The sequence below is a fragment of the Pipra filicauda genome, unplaced genomic scaffold, assembly GCF_003945595.2.
Source record: "Pipra filicauda isolate LSUMZ 115617 unplaced genomic scaffold, ASM394559v2 scaffold221_size1283894_pilon, whole genome shotgun sequence".
In the NCBI taxonomy this organism is placed as follows: Eukaryota; Metazoa; Chordata; class Aves; order Passeriformes; family Pipridae; genus Pipra; species Pipra filicauda.
In genome coordinates this window covers 807,446-829,648 of record NW_024104334.1, presented here as the reverse complement: position 1 = coordinate 829,648, position 22,203 = coordinate 807,446, and the positions used below count along the sequence as shown (strand labels likewise).

The following is a 22,203-nucleotide window of genomic DNA, read 5'->3' as shown; positions in this document are numbered from 1 at the left end:
CTGTTGAAACTTGTAAAAGATTCTCCAGTATTACTGCTTATCTTCAATAAAATAAAATAAAATAAAATAAAAAAAACAAAAACAAAAACCAAACCCAAACCCTCAATAAGAAAAATTTTCATTTCCTTAGAAACTTTAAGCATAAAATTCAAAGCATTCCTTAGAAGCAGCAGTCCTCATTGTACTCAGTGTTTGCAGGGAGATCCGACTGTCAACTAAGTTTTCTGTGTTATTTTTGAAGTTTTATTAATATCTGTGTGGTCAAATTGAATGGATTCCATATCCAATTTTACAGTTGCCCGGTGATGGGTTTGTATACTGTGAAGAAGTAACACATAGACATTCTTGAGGTTCCTCTTGAAAAGACACACAGATAAACACACACACTTTTTTAAACAACAGCTTCCACATGTTGTTTGAACATTCACTGGCCAGTCAGTCATACAGACTAAGGAAACATTATAATTTGCCATGGAGTTTTCCAGAAATACTTTACTGAAATGCTTGCTTAGATGGGAAAGACTGGAAAGAGATACAGCTGACAATAATAAAATTTAATTTTTCCATATTTTGGCTTCTTCTGATTTGCAACACTAAATTAAATGCGTCTGAATACATCATAGCTTTATGAGCTATTTGCATATATTTACATCAGCATATCAAATAATTTGTTTTACATTTTACTGAGATGCACAAAGCCTTGATGATACAAACCACTTTTGTTGTTGTTCATCTTGAAAAGTGCATATAAAAACTCTAAATACACAGAGAAAATTATGTATTTGCTGCAGCATTACGGAGTCTCAACTTCTCACAGAAGAACGTGAAATTAATGATTCAAAGAGTCAAGACACAGCAGTGTCAATTTTTAATCTCAGGAACCACACAATTTGGGCAATTAGATGTCATCAGCAACTTATCTCTGTGCTTCACATTTGCAATCACTGAAGGAACTGCAATCAAGCGTTTAAGACAAAGCTTTTCTTCCTCCATGAATGCTCTTAAATAAAAAAAAAAAAAAACAAAACAAAACCAAAAACAACTAACTAAGAAAAAGCCTAAAAAAACCCCTCTCAGTGATATACATTTTCACATATGGGCAGATGTGCCACATCATTTATTCCCACGGCAAGGTTCTGTTTGTCCACTCTACACTGCATTTGTACTTCTATGGCCCATTGGTTTTTCTGTACAGACAATGACTTCTGGTTTAAATAGCTTTCCTTTTTCTTTGGTACATACAGATGGCAACTGTCTCTTTCCCCTCTCCCAAGTCAACTCGTATCTTTGATCCTTCACTTTCCCAGCTGAGACAAGCCAAGTACTTTCAGTTGTCCTTCACAGAAATGATGACTCCTTCCCCTTAATCATCTCGGCATCTATTATCTTTCCCTCTTCCCAGTTCAATTCATATTTTTCGAACAGGGATGATGGACATGTATGCAGAATGTCCAGATGAGGTTTCAGATTTGGTAGAGTGAGGGGTGTTTCCTGTTGCCCTGTAGGATGACACTGCTTACTTTTTTAGTTACCTCACACCAGTTGGCTTATGAGCACTTACAGGAAAGGCAGGGCAAGACTATTTACAAGAGCATGTAGTGACAGGACAAGGGGGAATGGGTTCAAACTGAAAGAGAGCACGTTTAGATTAGATGTTAGGAAGAACTGTGAGGGTGGTGAGGCACTGGAACACAAAGCCCAGAGAAGCTATGGATGCCCCATCCCTAGAAGTGTTCAAGGTCAGGTTGGAAGGAGCTCTGAGTAACCTGGTCTAGTGGAAGGTGTCCCTGCCTGTGGCAGGGGGATTGGAACTACATGATCTTCAAGGTCCCCTACCAACCGAATCATAGAATGACTCATAGTGAGTGAGGAGCACAATGACTTCAGTATACAATTACTCCTAGTTTACAGTTGCATTTTTAATTTCTTTTTTAATTAGTACCCAAGTGTTTTTGTCCTGATAAATGTAATCTCACTTGTGTTACTGTGATGTTCAAGGTTATCCTGCTGAACACTTCAGAGAAATCAAGAACTTGCCAATACAAATTTTCTACAAGCTGCTAAAATATGAGTCTGTTACTTACACCTACAGCTATTAACCCTAAATGGTTTTAATTTTATAAATGAAATGTGTAAAATACACCTGTAAGAAATTATGAGATAGTTTAATTTCAAATTTTAGGCATATACTTTTTTTTGGGTTTAATATCAAGAGGTCTAATATTACAGGTTTTCCCCAGACAATTAAAGTTCTTAACACTTAAGAATATAGCAAAAAGGAAAAAGGTGCTTTAGGCTTTGTTTCTTTGTCTTCCCAAATAAAAATATGCCAAAAGAATATATTCCTACTAATGATACTGTCAATGAAAACTTTTAAAGTTTCATGTAGCATTAAATGTTATTCCAGCTTTATGAAATAAGCTTCATGAACAGAGACACGTTCCTAAGCAGTGGGTATTTTAAAATAAGAAAAAAATAAGAATAAGAATAAAATAAAATCAAAATGCTGAAACAGCACTAAGTCTTAAAACCATGCCAACTTGTGACCATATAATAGATCAGTACAAAGAGGGCTCTTGAGCAGCTTCAGGGATTCCCCTCACATTCAGCCTCAGGACTTTTCTAGGGGGTTTCCAAAAACACTTTTCCAGTAGGCCAACAAAAGCAATGCAAGGAAGTTCTCAACTTCACTCATAAATGGCAGTAACTTTAAATTATGCTAATTTATGCCTAATAAGGTCCATGTCATAGAATTTACATTTAAAACATGTCTTATTAATTCATACTGATTACACTGGCAAATTATAACCAATTATCCCATTTTGGAAGTACATTTCCATGAATAAATCTGATTATATTCATTATACTCTCTGAAATTCTGGACTAGTTAGATTTTCCGGATCTGACTTATTTCAATGGTATTTATAAAATAATGTCTTAATAACAATAATTCTTTAAAATGTATGGACTACACTTGTATTTTTAAAGATACTCATAAAGTTATTTGTCTAATAAAGTCCAATATATACATCTGGATGCAATTTATCTAGCAGGTCTGACTTTTGCCATCAATGATGGCCGAGTGACAGCAGAATTTCATAAAACAAAATAAAACTCCAGGTTGTTAAAGAATTCTATTAATCTTTTTAAGCATTTTGATTGACAAATTAAGCACTCAAAACTGAATTAAAGCAGCCTTTGCAATAAATCATCTGATAGAATCAGCATCTTTGTTTAACACAGTCACCCTGGAATATTAAACTCAGCTGATTTGCGAGACTGAACACTTTCCTCCATCAACAACTGTGATTTGCTAATGAAGAGAATATTTTCCTTTATAAACTTCCTTGCCTGTATATTGAAATTAAACTCAATTTTTTCCTCTCTGGACTTCGTTTTTCTTTTTTTATTGTGATGAATTCCTCTATTTTTTATCCTGAACACATTTTCTCAATTCCTCCCCACTGGAGGGCAGATAACACACTTCAGTATCAACTGGATGGAAAAAAAGAGCCTTGGGGAAACTTCTCCAGCTACAGTTTCAAAATATTTACCTGATGTTTTAAATCACATTTGCCAGTATCCCTTAAGTAATGCTATTAATGTCCCAAGTTTATTCAAATTGCACTGATCCATTAACATTGAAAGTTTATGATGACAGAAGTGATCCTCACAGCAAGGAGGCCAGTACTGACAGCACAGGGCTGTAGAGCAAGGCTCCACAGACTTTGTGTGATGTCATTCTCACAGACCCTTCCAATTAGAGCATCTTTTGGTTTAGTTTAACATGAAACAGAAGAGGACTACGGGTTTGGAATAGACCTGCAGATAATTTTGATCAGCTTTCTCTAAGAGCAAGTGTCAGAGGAACAGGCTAAACAGCCACACTAAGCAGATAAAATAACCTGCCTCACACAAGGATATTATTTAATCCTTCTTAGTCAAAAACTTTGAACCCTGAAGGTTTTATATCCCCTCCAAACTTAACATAAGCTCTGAATACTTTTACTATACATTTAAATGGTCACTACCTCTTTGCATCTTGCTAAATTATTCCACTCCATAAAATCTCATGGCAGCAAGGTTCACAGCTGAGCTTTCTGTTACTGCAGAAAAAAAAAGTATTTCCTTAGATCTGCTTTGAATTTGACAGTTTTGAAACACTACCCTAATTCTAATGTTACTCAGGTAATTCACCTTTCATAGATAATTTTTTAATCACACTTCTTTGCCACATAAAAAGTAGTAAAAATTATATCTCCTGTATTCATGTGAAGAATGCTTACACATTCTTACACCATTTTGAGATCCTTGTGAGAAAAGTCATTAGCAAAGAACAATTCTCTTTGTCAGATATCATCCTACCTGTTTCATAGAAATGTGTCAAGAGGTCCTCCTTTTCAATGAATCGTTGATACAGCCAGTTTGTGAGAGCTTCAGGCTCTGCAGGTACATCTTTAACTGGAAAAATCCTACCAAAGAAACAAACATAAATTAAAGCTGGAAACTGTATTCTGCATGTGTAGAATAAAGCTCTTCTCCTTCTGTCCCAGCCCTCTACAAAACACAGAGAACAAGACTTTTGTATAAGTCTAACTGCATGGTTCATGCTTCCTCCAATTCACAGATCACATAGGAATTAAGGATACAAAACTGGAATACTCCAGGTTACCATCCAGAAGCACACAGAAGACAAAGGCATTAGTCTCTATCAAATAATGTACTACAGCATTTGATAAAAGCTAGTAAGTTGCTGGGGTTTTTTAATACAATACCACCACACTGTATGTATTATTATCCCTAAAAAAAAAAAAACAAACCGAGAAGCAATGAAGTTCATACACTGAATGAAATAAAAGACTGAGAAAATTCATCTGCAGTTTTGAAGAAACATTTCAACAAGCAGAAGCCACATAATGACATCACTAAGTACCAATAGCTCTTTCATACCCCAGAAAACATGTTTTCTGTGCTTTTCAAAGGATGCCAGCAGCTTTCTTTGAAATTTTTAAGGTGAGTTTTACACTGAAAATTGACCACATAAGTAACTGTACTCAAACACTGCTGCTCTACTTTGAAAACATCAATGGAAGAATTATTGATGTTTTGGTAGTTCCATGCCGAATACTTTGTTTGCTTAGAAAACCAGATCCAGGCCAGAATTCGCTGAGGTACATACATACTGAAACCCCCAAATAACCCATCATACCTCACTGGATTTTTTTTCAAGTCTTACAGTAACTGTGAAATCTCCTCAGCAGACCCTAAGTGCCCTTTGATATATACATGAATTTATACATCCACTGTGTTTCACTGGGAGGCCAGTGCAGAAGAGTTCTGTGTATCAGGCTGGCCTGAAAAATTCATACTCTGAAATGCAAGACTTTTACTGTAGGTTTCTCTTCCCAGGTGAGCTCCCACTTAGCCTGTCATCTACACCATGCTTCTATTTTCCTTAGTAGATTTTCATTTCATTTTCAACACAGTCTTGACTGACTATACTCCAAAGAATCTGAAGTAACACCACAATCATGTAGGCAGTCTCTGAACAGATATGGGAACGTTAGACTACCAAAATAAGATGCTTCTGAAGAATGCTTTTGTTGCTGTTACAGTTTTCAACATCTTTGCTTCCCCTGTTGCCAAGTCATTTGTCCCTCCTCTCTTCTGTATGATGCATGGGAAAATACGCTGTAAGTGGGGGAGATAAGCAGCAAAGCATTGCTCTAATGAGGGAATTAAAAATAATGGTGCTTTGGTACACAGAGAGGGCTCCAACATAAGGAGATGAACAAATTTATTTACCATCTATGGTATCAACATGAACTCAGCTATTTCTGTAGTCTTTGTAGCAATTATACCTACATCTTCCTCACACTGTGGACTTCTCTGTGCTCCAGTAAAGCCAGTCTCAGAAACCAGAAATTAGCAACTGCTATCTCAGATAAAATAGCATTTGAAGAAAAGTCTTTGGTGAAAGACAAATGTTATGAGATGCCAGTTCAGTAAACAGTTCAAGTCTTTAGTGTGCATACTAAGAACAACGACAAAGACAGGCAAAAAGAACTGTTTTATCTTGAAGCCCAGATGTTCTACAGCAGGTTAAAATTAAAACATGTAGAGGCAAGTAAAAAACACACCAACAGAGAAAGGACCATTTCTGTTGAGGGTATAACACTCTGAAAGACTTACTCCGTGTCCCCAAACAGAAGCGAGCTGCCAAGCACTATTTTTACTCTCTTCTGCCTATCTGCTGTGAAGAGATAAAAAGGCTCAGCAACTGAATATTGTGTTTCACAGTATATTTTTGAAGGACAGATGCTTGCTTACGCAAGTTTTAAGATGGTTGAGAACTAACAGAATGTGTGTGTGGGCTCAGGACAAAAGTCTAGGGTTACCTGGCTTCATATGCAGCCTCCATGGTAAACTGTAGATACTCTTCACCTCTGCCTTCACTTCTCCCTTACCTAATTGGTAACAACTCTACAACTCAATCACCTAGTTAAGCCTGATATTTTGCCAAGAATGTACCTTCGAGTCTGAAAACATTATCATATGACCTTGCAAAATACCCACTAGAAACAATTGTTGAGCTGGCACTTCAACGGAGTAGCAAAGTAGCACAGGGGACACCAGTATTGTGAGAGACTAATGGAACACAGCACATCACTTTTCTGCTTGAATCCATCCAGGCTCTTGTGGGAATCAATAAGAGTGCCATCATACTTGAATCTCTGGATATAAACTCTGTAGCTAAAAAGTTTAAGAAGCAATCACTGTTACACCCAGTTTAAATTAATATTAATAGAGTGGAAAACAACTGGTTTTCCAATAAAGCTAAACTGGCTGCCACAAGTTAGCAATGGTAAGTGCTAGTGTATTTAAAAGCATTTTCAAATGTATTTTTAGATTATTCAGAGTTATTTTTACTGGCACAACATTCTTACTAATGACTGAGCTAAATTAGAGATTAAATATTAAAAAAAAAAAAATCCTCAAACTCTGGAAACAAGCCCTTTCTGTGCTAGATAAGGCGATGTTAAACACCCCTGTATTTATACTAGACATACTGCTGATATCATCATTCTCTGCCCATCAGATGGCTCAGCTGGCATCTGTGCTTTAAAAGAACACTCTCTTTAAGGAGACTGGGTTCAGGAAAGGCAACTGAGCAAGTCTATTGTTACAAAACTCGACACAGATAATCCAAAACAATTGCAGAGCGCCATTTCTCTGACTGGAGCAGAGTCATCCCTGGCCACTGGATGTGACATCTGCCAGGTCTAATGTTAAAAGATGCAGGAAACAGTTTCTTCTTTTCAATGAAATGTGTAAACAGGTGTCAACGTGGTCAGCGCATGAGCATCACCTTGGCTCTACCCCATCTCTGAGTATGCAACATCAGGAACGCCATTAGAAGCAAACAGATTGCTGATCTCCTCAGGAGAATAAAATGTCATCATCACATAGAACTGCCTAGGCCAGAAACAAGGTCAAAGTGTAGGATCTGAAGCTCCTAGAATCTCTTGGGCTCTTGAATCTTTCCAGCTTTTGGACAAAACAAACCTCACATTGCATGAAAATAAGAGCATCTTCATTCCCAGTGTGGCAAATAAGGAATTTAAGAGCACTGGATAAGATAAATTGACCAGAAAATTCAAGTGGAATGGAAATACCTTCTTTCATTTCTCATCACAGGAACAGCTGCTTTGCTATCATCAGGGGAATTGGGGAAGAGGCTAAAAGCAGTGATACCACAGGCTGCACCCTGAGAAGTTAAAAGTGGTGGTAGAAGTAAAGATGTACTCCAATGAGAATCTGCAGAGTTGTTGCAGTAATGAAGCACCGTCTTCTAGCTGGAGGTTCCCTACCAGCAGCTGAGAGGTGACAACTGCAGGACACTCTGGGTAGGTGAGGGACGGTGATTTCCTTAAACCACTACACAAATTTGTATCTATGTCCCAAACCAGAACATATGAGAATAAATGACAGTCCAGGAAAGAAGAAAGGATTTTAAGAAACAGGAGATGTAACTGCTGAAGACGTGTTGGCATACATATGACATTGTGGAGAATTAGCTACCGATAAGCCATTTTTCAGAAGATACCAAATAATTTTCAGAAATACAGCATTTTCAGAAACACTTAATCTCTCTTAAGTGGTCCTTATTGGAGAAACAACCTCTGATTCTGTATTTAAATTCTGAAGTTCATAGATACCATTAAGTACTACTACCTGCCTTTTCTCATCTGTCCTACCGTGAATTCAAGTTCTGTATTACCTGCTACTCTTTATAAATCATATTATTACTTGCTGTTTCAATGACTCTAAATAAATTCAGGACAGTGAAGGGCGTTGGTAGATCTCAGGCATGACCAAAAATAAGTCACTTGCGTAAAAAAGTGTATTAAAATATACTGCCAAACGGGATGCCCTTCACAGACACTTCTGCAGAACTCATTCAACAACTACGACGTATTTCATCTTATTTATAGCTCGGAGCCTCGTTTATTTCAATAAATCTGTATCAACGTGGACACAAAAAAAGAACCTCCTCAGTAGCTGAAAGCTTGTTTCAAGAGCGGCACAGTACAAAAAGTGGTACGAGGAAGAAAGGTGACAGAGCAGTCATTCGCATTACGGCACAAAGACGGCTGAGTTAGCTGGGAACAGCGAGGCACCTCCACACGGCACAGACACAGCACCCTCTGCGTCAGAGGTGACTTGGGCTGGCTCTGACGTCGCGGCTGCTACACCACAATCCCCGTCACACAGTGCCAAAGCAGGATGTGGTCATCTGAGGGCATCACTCGGCAGGAAGCTAATGCAAAAAAAAACCCCAACCCCATGCCACTCCTGAGGGGATGCTGTGCATCAAATAATCTCTGTAACAAGGTTTTTCCAATTTTTAACTCTTGGGTTTTGGCAACAGAACTGCAGGACGTGGGAAATCCAACTACTGGAGAAACTTGGAGACCAGCTGAGAAACACCAAGTCAATTAGACTAAAGAAGTGCTCGGTGTAAGAAGAAAAGAAATAATCCCCAAACTTAAGACACGGTGAGGAAATGGTGGAGCTGAGAATAGTAGCCAGTACAAAGTCTTGCTACATGGACACCAAACCACTCAGCTTATTTCTGCTAAGTGGAAGCATAAGGAGTCTGAATTTAGGGTCAACACACACCACAAAATGATCCAAGCATAAAGCTAAACCATCAGAGAAGAGGAAACAAATCTTTCCAACAGACTTATTACGAGGCAGGTCTCATAGTGATGCCTCTAGTTAGAGATGCTTTGTACCTTCAAGCCCTTTTCTTTGGTGCTTACTGCTTTAACAGATGGATAGAAATCTCCCACAAAAATCCCAGAAACATCTGACCTGGAAGAAGTTCATTAGATATTTTCCTTGAGTTGTTTCAGAGAGCAAATCCAGTTTTGCAGCACCTTCCAATAAGTTTTGAGACAAGTCAGTCAGGGTCAAAAAGTCATTCAATAGTTAGATGGATAAAGTTTTTACACTTTTGTGTTTTGAAGATTCAAACTTGGCAAATGTTCTTTTTTCTAGGGAAGTTTCTTTTGACATCCTGAGGAAAATCAGGCCACAGCCTAGCCTAATTATGAACTTCCGAAAAACATGGCATTTGTACTGAAAATTGAAGTTTGAAAACCAAGGTTCAACTCATTATCAAAATTGAGCCTTTCGGAAAAAAATATTACTGGATTAAACTGATCCTTATATGCCATTTTCATTAGCTAGAAAACCAACCAAAAATGATAGCATAAGGCTGCTTGCTCTGTTCTCTACACTTCTCTGTTGCTCCCCAGTAGGATGAAAAAGAAATAACCCTGCAGCAAAGGCACAGATTATGAGAAAAGGAAATCACTAGAATTGAAAGTCTTTAAAGCAGAAAGAGACAGGTTGTGATCAAGGGCCACAGCAGAAGGGACTGACTGAGACACCAGAACAAAAGCAGCTCCACAATCTCCTCTGCTCCAGTTTGAGTGGGAAGAAAATGTTCCTTTTTTCCCCACTGCTGTCATACATCAATACCTTGCTCTGGACTACTCTAAAAGGGAATAAGCATGTTTAAATCCTGAATTTCCTCTCATACAGTAGAGATGGCATCTTGACAAAACTATTCTTTACTTTTTCCAAAGGGGTACACTTTTTTTTCCTATAAATTAGTTAAAAGGACAGATGAGAAACCAGTATGCTCTCTTCCCAGTTATTTAAAAATTACCCTTAAAATTTATTTAAAATGTAATTCCCCAAGACATTCTGAATTTCAAATGATGAGCAAATTTTTATTTTTATTGCACCAAATTCGGGAAAAGAGGAGAATAACAACAAGCCAGACATACCCGATATACATTTCATGAAAATTTCAGGGGACATCCATGTCAAAATGCAGAAAAACAGAAACACACCTCTGAAAGTTTCCATCTTTTTAAAGATGAAGTCCACTTTACCTCAGGTTTTCCTTTGCTAACTGAGTTTGTTTCAAAGAGTTAAAGAAACTCTTTAACATCAACTTTAGCACCAACTTTACAAGGGCTATCTCAGGGCCCAGCATAGCACAAGCTTTTTCAGACCTCAGTCACTGATTTAATCCTCACCTACACTGTTAAGGGCAAAGACTAGTTAATACCCAATTGTAACCAAAATTAAAAACTACTGAAGAACCACCTCGAAATAGCGACCTGCAGAACAAGTGCTGGCATTCCCAGCTGACGATCCCACATACTCTAATGGCTCTGTTACACCAATGTTTTGGTCTCCACAAGGAAGATGACCTTAAAGAAGTAGTTTAGGTTTCCTGGTCAAGCCGTACAGTTACACAGATGAAGTGCATCATCCTCCACTCTTGGCTTGACCAGTTCTCAGAGAGAAACACTGTACAGAAACTTCCCAGGACACTTTCCAGCACATTAAAAGGTAGTTCTGCATTTCCAAACAAAAGTGGCAGAGACGAGAGGAAGGAGGTTGACATGACAAGGATCAGGTAGCTGGTCACAAAGTACAGCTGTTGGTTGCACGCACTGCTTAACCAGCACAAAGTGGTTTGGGGTTTTTCCAGAACTGCTCCTGACTGAGATGTGACACAGACACAGGCTCAAGACATCATGGTATTTCTGGGCAAGTGAGGACAATACCTAGGAGGCACACGTGCAAAGCTCCTGAGAGACAGTTTTCTACTGCCCATACCTATGTTTTCAAAAACAAGCTCTAAGGAATTGATGTCAGCCCACTAGACTTCAATTTCCCCATCTTCCCAATCTTGGAGAAGGTTCAATAAAATGACAGCAGAGCTGTAAGGTTTTCTTTAACACCAGATATACCTCCATGAGAGAATGGTTGTTCCCTACTCTTCCCTATCCACCACTCCCAGTTTCCCAGGCACATACTCAGTCTTCACAGGTTCACAGTGGTACCAACAACTCTGTTCAAGTCATCAATACATGATTTGAAGTTGTCAAAAGCCTGAAAGTGCCCAACACATTACAGTACTCTACTAAAAAATAACCCTTAATGAGTAAGATCAGGTGATCTGGGAAAAAATAAAAAAAAAAATCAGTTGTTGTAATGCCCTGGAGGGAATCCAACAGGAAAATTTCCATATAAGCAAAAGAAGAAGATGATGCAACATGAGTAAATTTATGAACACATGCTGTTCAGTCGCTATCTGCTAATCCTGCCACGGATAAATATAACCTTTACGTAAAACTGAAAAATATTTTTAAAGCCACACAAAAATATCTAAAAATAAATGTTATTGTCAAAAACACTGAAGGTAAAAATTCATTGTATTATTTTCAAACTACAGCTCTAATTCCAGATACATTGAAAGGTCTTAGCATGCTAAGATGCTACATCAAATCTGGAAAAAAAGGATACAAGAGTGGTATGACTTTTCTGGTATAGAATTATTCTGAGTAGTCAAAGAGAAAGGACATGACCATAGTTGCAGATAAAATTAAATACCAATAAATTCAAGGCAATGAACCCTGAGGAAGGAAAAAGCACCACCAGTTACACATGCACTGCTACAGCCTCTAAGATTAGCTATTATTACCCTGGTAAGTGATCCTGAAATCAGTGTGAGGAATTCAGGATGTCAGTCAACTCGCAAACTAGTTATAGCAGAACCAGAAAATGCACAGACAAAAGTAACAACATAATGAGGGAAAGGCTTTTGTGTAAGAAGAAGATTCACTGTGTTGGGAGGAGGGATGGGGACAGCTAAGGCAGGATATGAGCAAGCTCCATAAAATCACAGAGGGCATAACTGAGGAACAACTCATCCACCACTGGCAGGACATGGGAAACATGATACTCCCACTGAAGGCATCAGGAGGAGAACTTCACATGATTAAAAAGGAGATGGTCCTGGTTGCCACCCTCACAGTCAGTCCTGTGAAGCTGTGTCATGTACAAATCTGAGTAGGTTAAAAGGAGTACTGGAGGCCAGGCCCATCAGCACCTACCAAAAGGGTGCTCCAGAGGCAAGGTCTGCTTAGAACAGGTTACAGCCCCCGCGTGCCCACGTGCAGAAGGACAGGACAGCGGACAGGACAGCACACAGGTGGCCTTCCCACGCCTGTGCTGCTACTGCCCACTGTCAGGGCCAGGGCACTTTGTTAAATGCATCTTTACCAATTCCTACCCTGCATCCAACTAAAGCCCTTGCAGTTGAGAGGGTATCTGCCTAAAGAATCACCAGGACCGGAAAGTTAGCCAAAGCTCCAGTTAAAACCAGGACACCCTGTTCTCATTTCAGAGGTATCACACCCTGCACTTGGCCTTCAGAGGATGCTGCTGCATGAGTTTCCATTTGGGGCATACTTCATATGTTTTTACAAGGTCAACCGAAACAACTAGAGGCTATTAAAAAAAAAATAATCAAATAGAGAGGCTTGGTCCATCTAAACCAGTGATTTAGACCCTCTGGAAGAAAACAACAAACCTACGTGCAACAATAAATTTCTGATATTTTTCTTAGAATTTCAGTACTGCAAGAATTTTAACATTCAAATTCACTCTACGGAAGGTTGCACCATATTTATGCTTGTGCTCAGAAATAGGTTTGAATATATATTTAGAAGTAGGAAGTTAATTCAAGTTAAGATAACTTTCTCTTGTTTTTAAAGCAAGTATTTTTGGAAATATTCTTTAGTAGAATTCTAAGTACATCTAACTTGCAATTATCCTAGAGATTTGAGAGAGTACTAAGGTGACCTGAATAAAACATAATGGATAAAATGATATCTTATATAAATTAGGGTGTAAGTATGTTCACCTTCAGAAAAACTTGGAAGGCAGCTTTCTATAAAAAGTAAGGACAGATTTAAACATGGCTGTGGAAAGAAGCTCCAGTGAGCAGCCTGCACTCTGCATCACACAACACTGACACAACAGTGATGCTGCAGAAGGGCATTCCCACTTAAAACTGCCACCCAGAGGATCCACACTAGGATATTTGACAGCTTACTGTAAAAGTCTAAAAGCTCCCCAAATCAACAAAAGGGAATAAGACAGAATAATATAATTTTGGGATAAAATGCAACAACTTATTTATTACGGTAAAAGTGTTAAAATACTTCTGGATATTTCAGACTTGCAATTAACTGCAAACCAAAAGTAAAATGTAACTTTTCTCTCCCTCAGTTTAGGTCTTGAGACAAAAAACTACTGATGAGAAAAGTTTTAATAATCTCCCACTCTAGGTGTTAATGAGCACTGCTACTTTTTCCAGAGTGTTGCTCTGCTCAGGAGTATGGTTTGAGTGAAAAAACTGATATTTCTTTGTCAGAAAGTTAAATATAATTATCTCACAGGAAACTTATTTATTCAACAACAGGGATTTTTAATGTGTTATCATTATTAAAAAATAAAATAAAAATCAAGTTGGGTTTATCAGCACCTTAATGTTACAATGGAAAAAATAACAGCCTTCAAATATACTCCCCATGACTGTGTTTGGATGAGCTACCCACCTGGGTGAGACACATTAAAAAAACCTCTCATTGCTATTGATTTCCCATATCCTGAAACATGATGCTACTAATTTGTGAATACTTGCTTTTTAATATTTGAGTTCAGTGTAGAGTTTATTTCCTACCTGTAATGTACATGTGTGACTGTTGGTTGTCGATAGCCAAGAATCCAAGTTTGGATGTCTATAGGTTCACCTTTGGGATACGCGATAGTTGTATCTATCACCCACTGGAGGCCTTTTGCTTGGCTCTCTAGGAACAAAAAGAAATGGGGTATTAAAGGTAATCAGAAAGTGCATGTCACTTATTTGAGAGTTATTCAATTTTTATATTACTTTATGAGGTATGAGGCACAAATAAAATAAGACCTTCAAAAATCAAATTCAGATTTCACTAAAGAGCACAGAAATACTCTTAGAAACTCCAGTCAGACCTAGATTTTACTTTCATGGTTATTTCTCTTGTTCCTACACACTGTAGTACAGAAAATAGAACAAGTACTATAGCGTATGAGTACAGTCATGTGATATGCTGGCCCCAAAGTTAGGTGCTTCCCACCCTTCACCAAAAAAGAAAATTCCAAAATAAACATTCAAGCCTCTTGGTCTGCACTTCAAGCACCTTTACACCTGGGCCTTGGTAAAACTCGCACCTGCAGCTCACTGATGGAGCAGCAGCCGTGCAGATCCCTCAAAGGTTCTTAAAAATCTGAGTTATGGCACAAAGACAAAATCACCACTTTGTGTATTCAGGATAAGAAAGCAAGGAACAGAAGATGGTCAGTTTTCAAAATGGAGAGGATACTGCACCCGCAAGATCCCAGGAAAGCCTGATACCAGTACACGCTCATATGCTGCTCAACATATTTAGAAACTAAAAAAAGGATCAAAGGAGGTGAAAATATCTGTTATGAAGATTATTCAGGAGAGTCAAATTTAAATCTGAATATAGGTTACTACCAGCAATAGTTCAGGTCATGTATCAACCTAGCCACTACACCTCTCTGGCATGTCTTCAATCCACAGGTTTGCAAAGAGGGAGAGCAGCAGATCTGTAAAGTAAACCAGGAAAGAGAGGCACATTGCCAAGATGATGCTTTGAGTTTAGCTTGTCAATTTTTATATCTATTCTGGAGCTGCCTTGTATTTGAGGTCATTGTATGTTCAGACTAGTATAGTAATGCTCACTTAATCACACTTGATACATTAGTATAGCAATATGCTTACATCATACCCAGCAGTATCTTCAAGCATTCAAAAAGCTGACTATCAAAACCAGCCACCCACTGGCAAAAGCACACAAGAAGTGTCAGCTTTTAGTACAAAGTACAATACTCTTCAAGCCTGCAGCTGAGATAGCTATGAAACAACTATAAGAGAGGCTGACAAGAACACTGTCAGCATGAAGAAAATGTACAGGGATTGACTGTTCACCATCTTTCTCAATACGAGAACAGACGTATTCAAAATTAAGCCAAAAGGAAAAGTTTTCAAAGCAAACAGAGAAACAATTTTTTCTGCAGATGAGAATAAAACTGTGGGGAATCCCTTGTTAAAGGATGTCAAGACTTGGATTCAAGAGGGAATTGAACAAGTACATGGAAGAAATCCACTGGAGGGTTAACTAACAAGGCAGAAACTCCCATCTGGCTTGGGAAAGCTATCACACAGGAGACAGTCAGAAGCTAGGAGAATATGTGGGAGAAGTATGATGCATGTTTGCTGTGTTCACACTCTTCCTCTGAAATCTACTTGAAGCCATGGACAAGATGTTGGGCTAGACAGATTCTTGGTCTTGCCCAGAGTCACCACTCTAATTTTACAGAAGATCTATGACGAAATCTGCAACACACAGTCTGAGTAGCACTCAAAAAGCCACCTTTATTAATTTCAACTAGAATGCACATGCAAGGAGTGACTTACGAGTTTCTACCTGCATTTAATTTAATTTGCATTTAATTTAATTAAGTGTGAAAAGACAATTACAGCAATACTGTCACATGTATCTATCAATTATTTTAACAAGCAGCTGGTGTTTTCATGGTGTCTACTCATCAATGGAGTGGTACTGCTTTGTTACAAATGCACATGTACTACTTGAGTCAGGCTAGACAGCATTTCCTAAAATTTAGGTTATGAGTTACCAGCAGCATGCAACATGCCATTCAAAAATTTGACCAAGGGCAAGCTACACAGGTCAAGCTGAGACATTCAGTGCTACCTCCTGGAAATACAGTATTTTAAAACTCTGACAGACACGTGAAATGAGAACACAAGGTCCCATTAGAGGCTCCAGCTTGCCAGCATCATGACAGAGTGCTTGTCAAGTCTCTCTTAAGCAAAGCACTAACTACAGAATCCTTCATTTTAAAAGTAGCAATGAATCAGAGAAAAGCCAATATGAAATTAAAAGTAAATCCACAAAAGTATTCATTTAGAAATAGATTTCATAACAAAGTAATTCAATTTATTATTTTCCCAGATGTAAAGCAAGAATGGATAAAGAAAAGTAAATTGTCTGACTAAGCAACAAAGATCGTTAACTGCAATTAAAAAGTGCCAGATGAAATGAGCACATTATCTTATTATTTACAGTAAAGTGTTTTAAAATAATTTATTAAATATTTAGCTTCTACTTAAAGCTGTTCTTTCAGTGGATAATGGGTTGAACTTCATTATGGAAAGACTCCTGCAGTCCTCTGCTGTGCTGATTTCCTACCTTCTGCTTTTGTGGAGCAGAGCTGCTGCAAAGGACTCCTCAGACCAGCTCCAAACTCACCCCCAACCCCTTTCAGGGCAGAGTGGGGAGAAAAAACTCTGACAGCCCAGGAACCCCAGGTTAGAAAAAAAAATAAAATTTCTGAAGGTAACATCAGCCTCTACAGATCCTCCTCTAGAGCAAGCAGGTCTTAATGCAGCTACCTCCACGTGCTATCAAATCACAGTCACAAGCCTATTTGTGCATGCTCTGGTTTAAAATAAGCTTTACATAATCATCCAAGATCTCAGACTGCCAAAAAAACTTAAGTCACGAAGGATTTAAGAAAATTAATTTTGAAGTAAACCTTGATGTCCTTTTGGAGGGGTTATACTATGTTGCACCCTCCTCATGAGCAAATTTATTTTAAAGCCAGGAAGCTCTAACAGATGTTGAAACTGAAAAAGAAACAGACAAGTGCACAAGACACAAAGGGGTAGGACCTTAATATCTCCAAGGATGCTGCTTTCAGGCCTAAGCAGACCTTTGAACAAGAATAAACCCTATTACATTTTAAATAGAGCACATTAACAGGAGCTCAAACCAGAAAAATTGCTGCATTACTTTGTATGGTGTGAATCTCAGGTCTGGCATTTGCAGCTGGGAAAACAGGGAGCTGTGTATAGTAAGTAATGGCCAATCTACCTGCTCAAGAACTCCCTCTGCCAAGCTTCTAGTACTTGCTGAAACATTGAGCAGCCTGGTTGCTGAAAAAAATGCTGCAGAGACCATATTTAAGCTGATCTCTCCAAGCACTAGTTCTTCTTCTGTGGTGTCAGTCTGCTTTGCCACTGGTGGAGGTGCTCAAAATACTTCAAAATGTTAACAGTCTGTTTCTCTTTAACAGTCTGTTTCTCTTTAAATAGCACATAAATGTTCAAAACAGGCCCACAAGCACTTGTCCTATATAATTGCATCCAAACCACACAGTAATAATGTACCTTAGTATGAATGGTACAAACTTGCCTTATGAGTGCTAAGACAAGACTGAACAATCACATGTAACAGTAGCTTTCTGGTCTAGATAAAAAAAAAAGAAAAAAAATTCAAAATAAAATTTAAACAGTTTCCTAACTTGTTTGGGTTTTGGTTTGCTTTGTTGTGTTTGTTTTTGTTGTTTTTTTTTAAATCACCAGCAGAGGCAAGTCTTCAAAGCTATTTTCTTCTTTATTTTTGTTCTAGCTGTGGGTTCAGTGATATTAAGTTGCCCAAATTTACTTAACGAGCAACTTATCATCAGCATCTTTAAGACATTCAGTGATCTGTCATCCTCTATGATCCTCTCAGGGCAGATACTTGACTGTCTACTATCACAAATTTATTGTGGTTCAGAGTTTCTTTTCATTCTCTCTATGTCCTCCCTGGGGTTACTACTCCTTGGGGTCAACTAATGCTAAAAAATGGATTAGAGCATGTGCAGAACTCCTCAAACCTGCCAGCAGACTGTCAGTGTTTACCACTGAGAAAAAGAGCAAGTTATAAAGATGTATTTCAGCAGGAAACTTTGCCTTCAGCTGAGCTCTAGATGGTGTGACACTGTCAGACTGAATGCAGAGTGGAAAAGGATGTACCAGCCAGGCGTGAACTTGAGGACTGCAGCCTGCACTTGAAGAACAAAATATTTACTACCACTCACTATTATTCAGGTGTGGTTTCCTGAACACTTGCATCACCCTGAATGCAGCCAAAAGAGGCTGTTGCCTCTCCCTGCAGAACAATCCATTCTTGTAACTTGTCCCTCGTTCTCTACTTGTCCTTGTGTGATCAGCTGGATCACTGACCTCAGAATTAACTTTTTTCTCCAAAGATTAACTCTCAGACTGAATATCTTACTCATCATTCCAAGATCTTGCCGTAACAAATCACCTGGAACAAAACAAGAAGCTCTTTTTCCAAGATAGAAAAAAATAAAAAAGCTTTACATGTTATTCAAATCATACTCCTCATACAACAGCAAATCAAAAAGTTTGATTTAAAAAAAAAAATCAACTATTAAATTCAGTGTCCAACTCTGCAGAAGGGCAAATGGAATTCCTCTGACAAAAAGTATCAGAACTGAATGTACTCTGCTGTATTTGAAATCAGTAAGATAAGATTTCAATATGGCTCTAATCAAGCTCATAGCAACTTGTTATCAGACAAAAAATGGCTGCATGGTAAAATAAAACAAGTTTTAAAAAACCATACTAGAGCAAGATTGATCAAAAATTAGCTCCAGAATGTTTATCTTTGAAGAAGAATTTCTCCAGACTCCTTTGAATTGCCAGCTGTTTGACATTTAGGACATTTTGCTACTTCTAAAGCTCAGGAGATTAATTCTTATCAACTGAAGAAACACTATATTTGCAACCACGACTAAGTGTTCTGCTAAAAAACAAACAAACAAACAAACAAACAAAAAAACACAAACCATAAAATACCCCTGCAAACACACATATTGGTTCCTACAGGGCTAAGGTGAGGATGGCCTATATAGGGTTAAGGTGATGATGGGTATTCAATAAGTATTTTTATGCTGCCCATATTTCTATACTGCACTAACATCATCTTCTGGAATGTGAGCAGTGCTTTGTTTGGGTGGCACTGCACATCTGCCCAGAGGGATGCTCTCATCAGACACCACAGAACTACCTTATACTCTCTTTTCAGGGACAGACATCACTTAGCTACATTCTTTGGACTATTTACATTCAAACGTATCACACCTTCAAGTGATAGTACTACCTTTCCTATGTTTTCCCATCCTTCTATTTATTTAGGAATAAAATTATATAATTTTGTTAAATTAAACAAGAGTTTCAAAAGGCAGCAAAAGCAACAACTGTTCTAGTTGTTTAATTTAGAATTTACTAGTAAAAAGTCAGAATTCACCCCGATGAAGATTAGTACTTGGGACTTTAAATATGAATGAAAACTGTTAGGAGGAGGAAATTAAGATAAAGGCTGCTTGCCTTGGAAAAGCCAATGACAAAGAACTGATCAGTTAAAGTATAAGAATAATCAAACAGTAGCTCAGGAACATTCGTTCTTCCTCCTACTTTACAGAGGAGGAATCCGCTAACAAACTGTGGCAAATTTATAATCAGTACAAAAATAAATTGAAAAGGGGATTGGATATTAAGAACACTAGTAGCATAATTAGACATGAATTTTTGGGGAGGTTACTGAACCTCACACTTCTCAACATAAACCCACCTCTACCAAAGGGATGACATAAATCAGATTAAAGACCATATAGAAGGACAGATGATGTAACACTGAGTTACAATTAGCCCAATTCTTGAACTACTACTTGAAGGCCACAATTTCAGTGAAATGTGACAAACAAAAGCCAGTTGGGCTGAGGAGCTGGGGTGTGACATGATCAAACAACTGTATCTGACTTGGTTTGTGCCACATATGGTGCAGCATAACAGTATATTAAGAATGAATCATCTTCTATTACAGTTGTTTTTGTCATCTTTTCTTCCTTCACCCAGTATTATACTCAATTTCAGCTCAGAAAGTAGAATGGTATAAAAGCTGCAAGGATCATTTAAAATGAATTAAGTACTAATAAAATGACAGCAGTCAAGAACACCACAACTGTGTACCATGACTCATCATAACACAGCTACCCAGGAAACTCCACAGGAAGGGAACATAATTTTTGATGAGGAGTTACTCTAATCTATAAATCAATTTAACTAAAATCAGGTTGGAGAGGAATGTGAATTCCCATGAGTATCAATAAAGCTTGGTGGGAACAAAAAGACAGAGAGAATAACAAATAATGGAGAAGAAAGCTTCTTATAGTGAGCTGAATAATTTGGTAACCCAGGACACCAGGAGCACTGTTAAGTAAGCCAGAATAGAGCACAAAAAGAAGTGGTGCAGAGGAAAAATGTTTTCAACGAACCATGAAGTTCAAGTGCCATGCTACTGAGAAAGAACCCGTTTCCCAAGCAAGGCAGCACAGTAACAATGCACAAAAAGTTTATATACAGTCACTATGGAATTCACTGGCAAAACCCTGACTGGATACACCACATCTAGCTCCAGCACCCACAACTCAACAACGGTAACCTGAAGAGGATGCAAGCTTGATTTCACTGAGCTGGGTTTTTCACGTGATTAAAAAAAAAGGGAAAGAAAAGAGATTAAAAGTAAAGATGATCAATAACTTGTTAGGCTTCTAACTTTAAAACATAACCCTATTAATTTATACAATTGTATTTCATTGAACTGCACAAACATTTTCTGATGTGGCAAGAGAACAGTAAAAGCCTTTGAAGGGCAGAAGATTAGAGGAAGAATGTTTTATACAAGATACAAATCAAGAATTAACATTTCATACATCTCTGAAAGGGAAGTTTTACAATGCTAGAAACATTTTTGTGACCTTAAAAGAAGAAAGGACAAAATACCTCAGTGTCATTACCTATCAAACTTTTTCCTTGCATATAAAATTTACTTTCACTTTTCTTTTTCATCCTTTTTAGTATGTTTTCAAGCCCATTACTATGAGAAAATGACAGCTAAAACCACACGTTTTGTTCCTATTTTGTCCACTTATCTTTTCTTCTGTCTTTTAAATAGGATGAACAGACATGGTTCCATTTTATTTCTGAGATAATTCCTTTATTTTAGTATCCAGTTAGGTCAACTACTATCAAGTGCTCATTTCTCCGGAGTCTGAATCATGCTACTCAAAAAAAAAAAAAAAAAAAAAAAAAAAAAAAAAGCCAGGTTTGATGGTCAGCTATGTTGATAGCAATCTAAGAGAGTAGGAAAACATAAAACTGGTATTTGACAAGTGCTTTTGGTCTCCTTCCAGAACCAGAAGGTTTGTAATTCATTTGGGGAACTTCTTACTTTTCATACCTTTTTGCCTTTGAGATGGGAAGAAATAGAACAGGAACAGGCCAAACTTTTCTCCTCAAAAAACTTTTTAACAAGGACTGGGGTATTCAGTTTCTCTCTTTTAAACCTAAAATTTTTAATGACAACAGCTTTTTCAACCTTTCTTTTCTGAATATTGCCTGACAGGATATAGTCTGATGCATTCCACAGCTTGATTTTTCACTTCATTTTAAATCCTACCTTCACTCCTGCAAGAACATCATCTCAATTTATTTCCTATGTTGACAAGAATAACTTAAAAATTAAAAATCTGGAAGCAATTTCTGTACAAGAGTTCTTGCTAACCCTGAAATTTGAACTTCAGACAGAAAAAAACCCCAAAGTCCTCTGCATATGTGGCTTCATTAGTATGGATCTTTGTTTCAAATCACTAAACAATTATCAGAATTTGGCTATGGAAACACCAACAGCACTCATCAATAAGAAACTACCACAACCCCCCAATCCATTGTTTCTATAATAAGTAACATAAATCCACAACTAAGTTAAGATCTAACCTTGGTCTTGAACGTGCCAAGAAATTAATTTTTAAAATTGAGAGACTAGAAGC

The 22,203-nt window shown here is 37.8% G+C and overlaps 1 protein-coding gene across 1 annotated transcript in view; it reads right to left on the bottom strand.

The window, feature by feature from the left end:
• The window catches only part of LPGAT1 (lysophosphatidylglycerol acyltransferase 1), a 67,186-nt gene that overhangs the window by 6,003 nt on the left and 38,980 nt on the right, over positions 1-22,203 (bottom strand). The window contains exons 6-7 of the mRNA XM_027723698.2: positions 14,120-14,246; positions 4,366-4,472 (exon numbers count right to left, since the gene is read on the bottom strand). Coding sequence (XP_027579499.1) covers positions 4,366-4,472; positions 14,120-14,246 — 234 coding nt within the window. The remainder of the gene's footprint in view (positions 1-4,365; positions 4,473-14,119; positions 14,247-22,203) is intronic.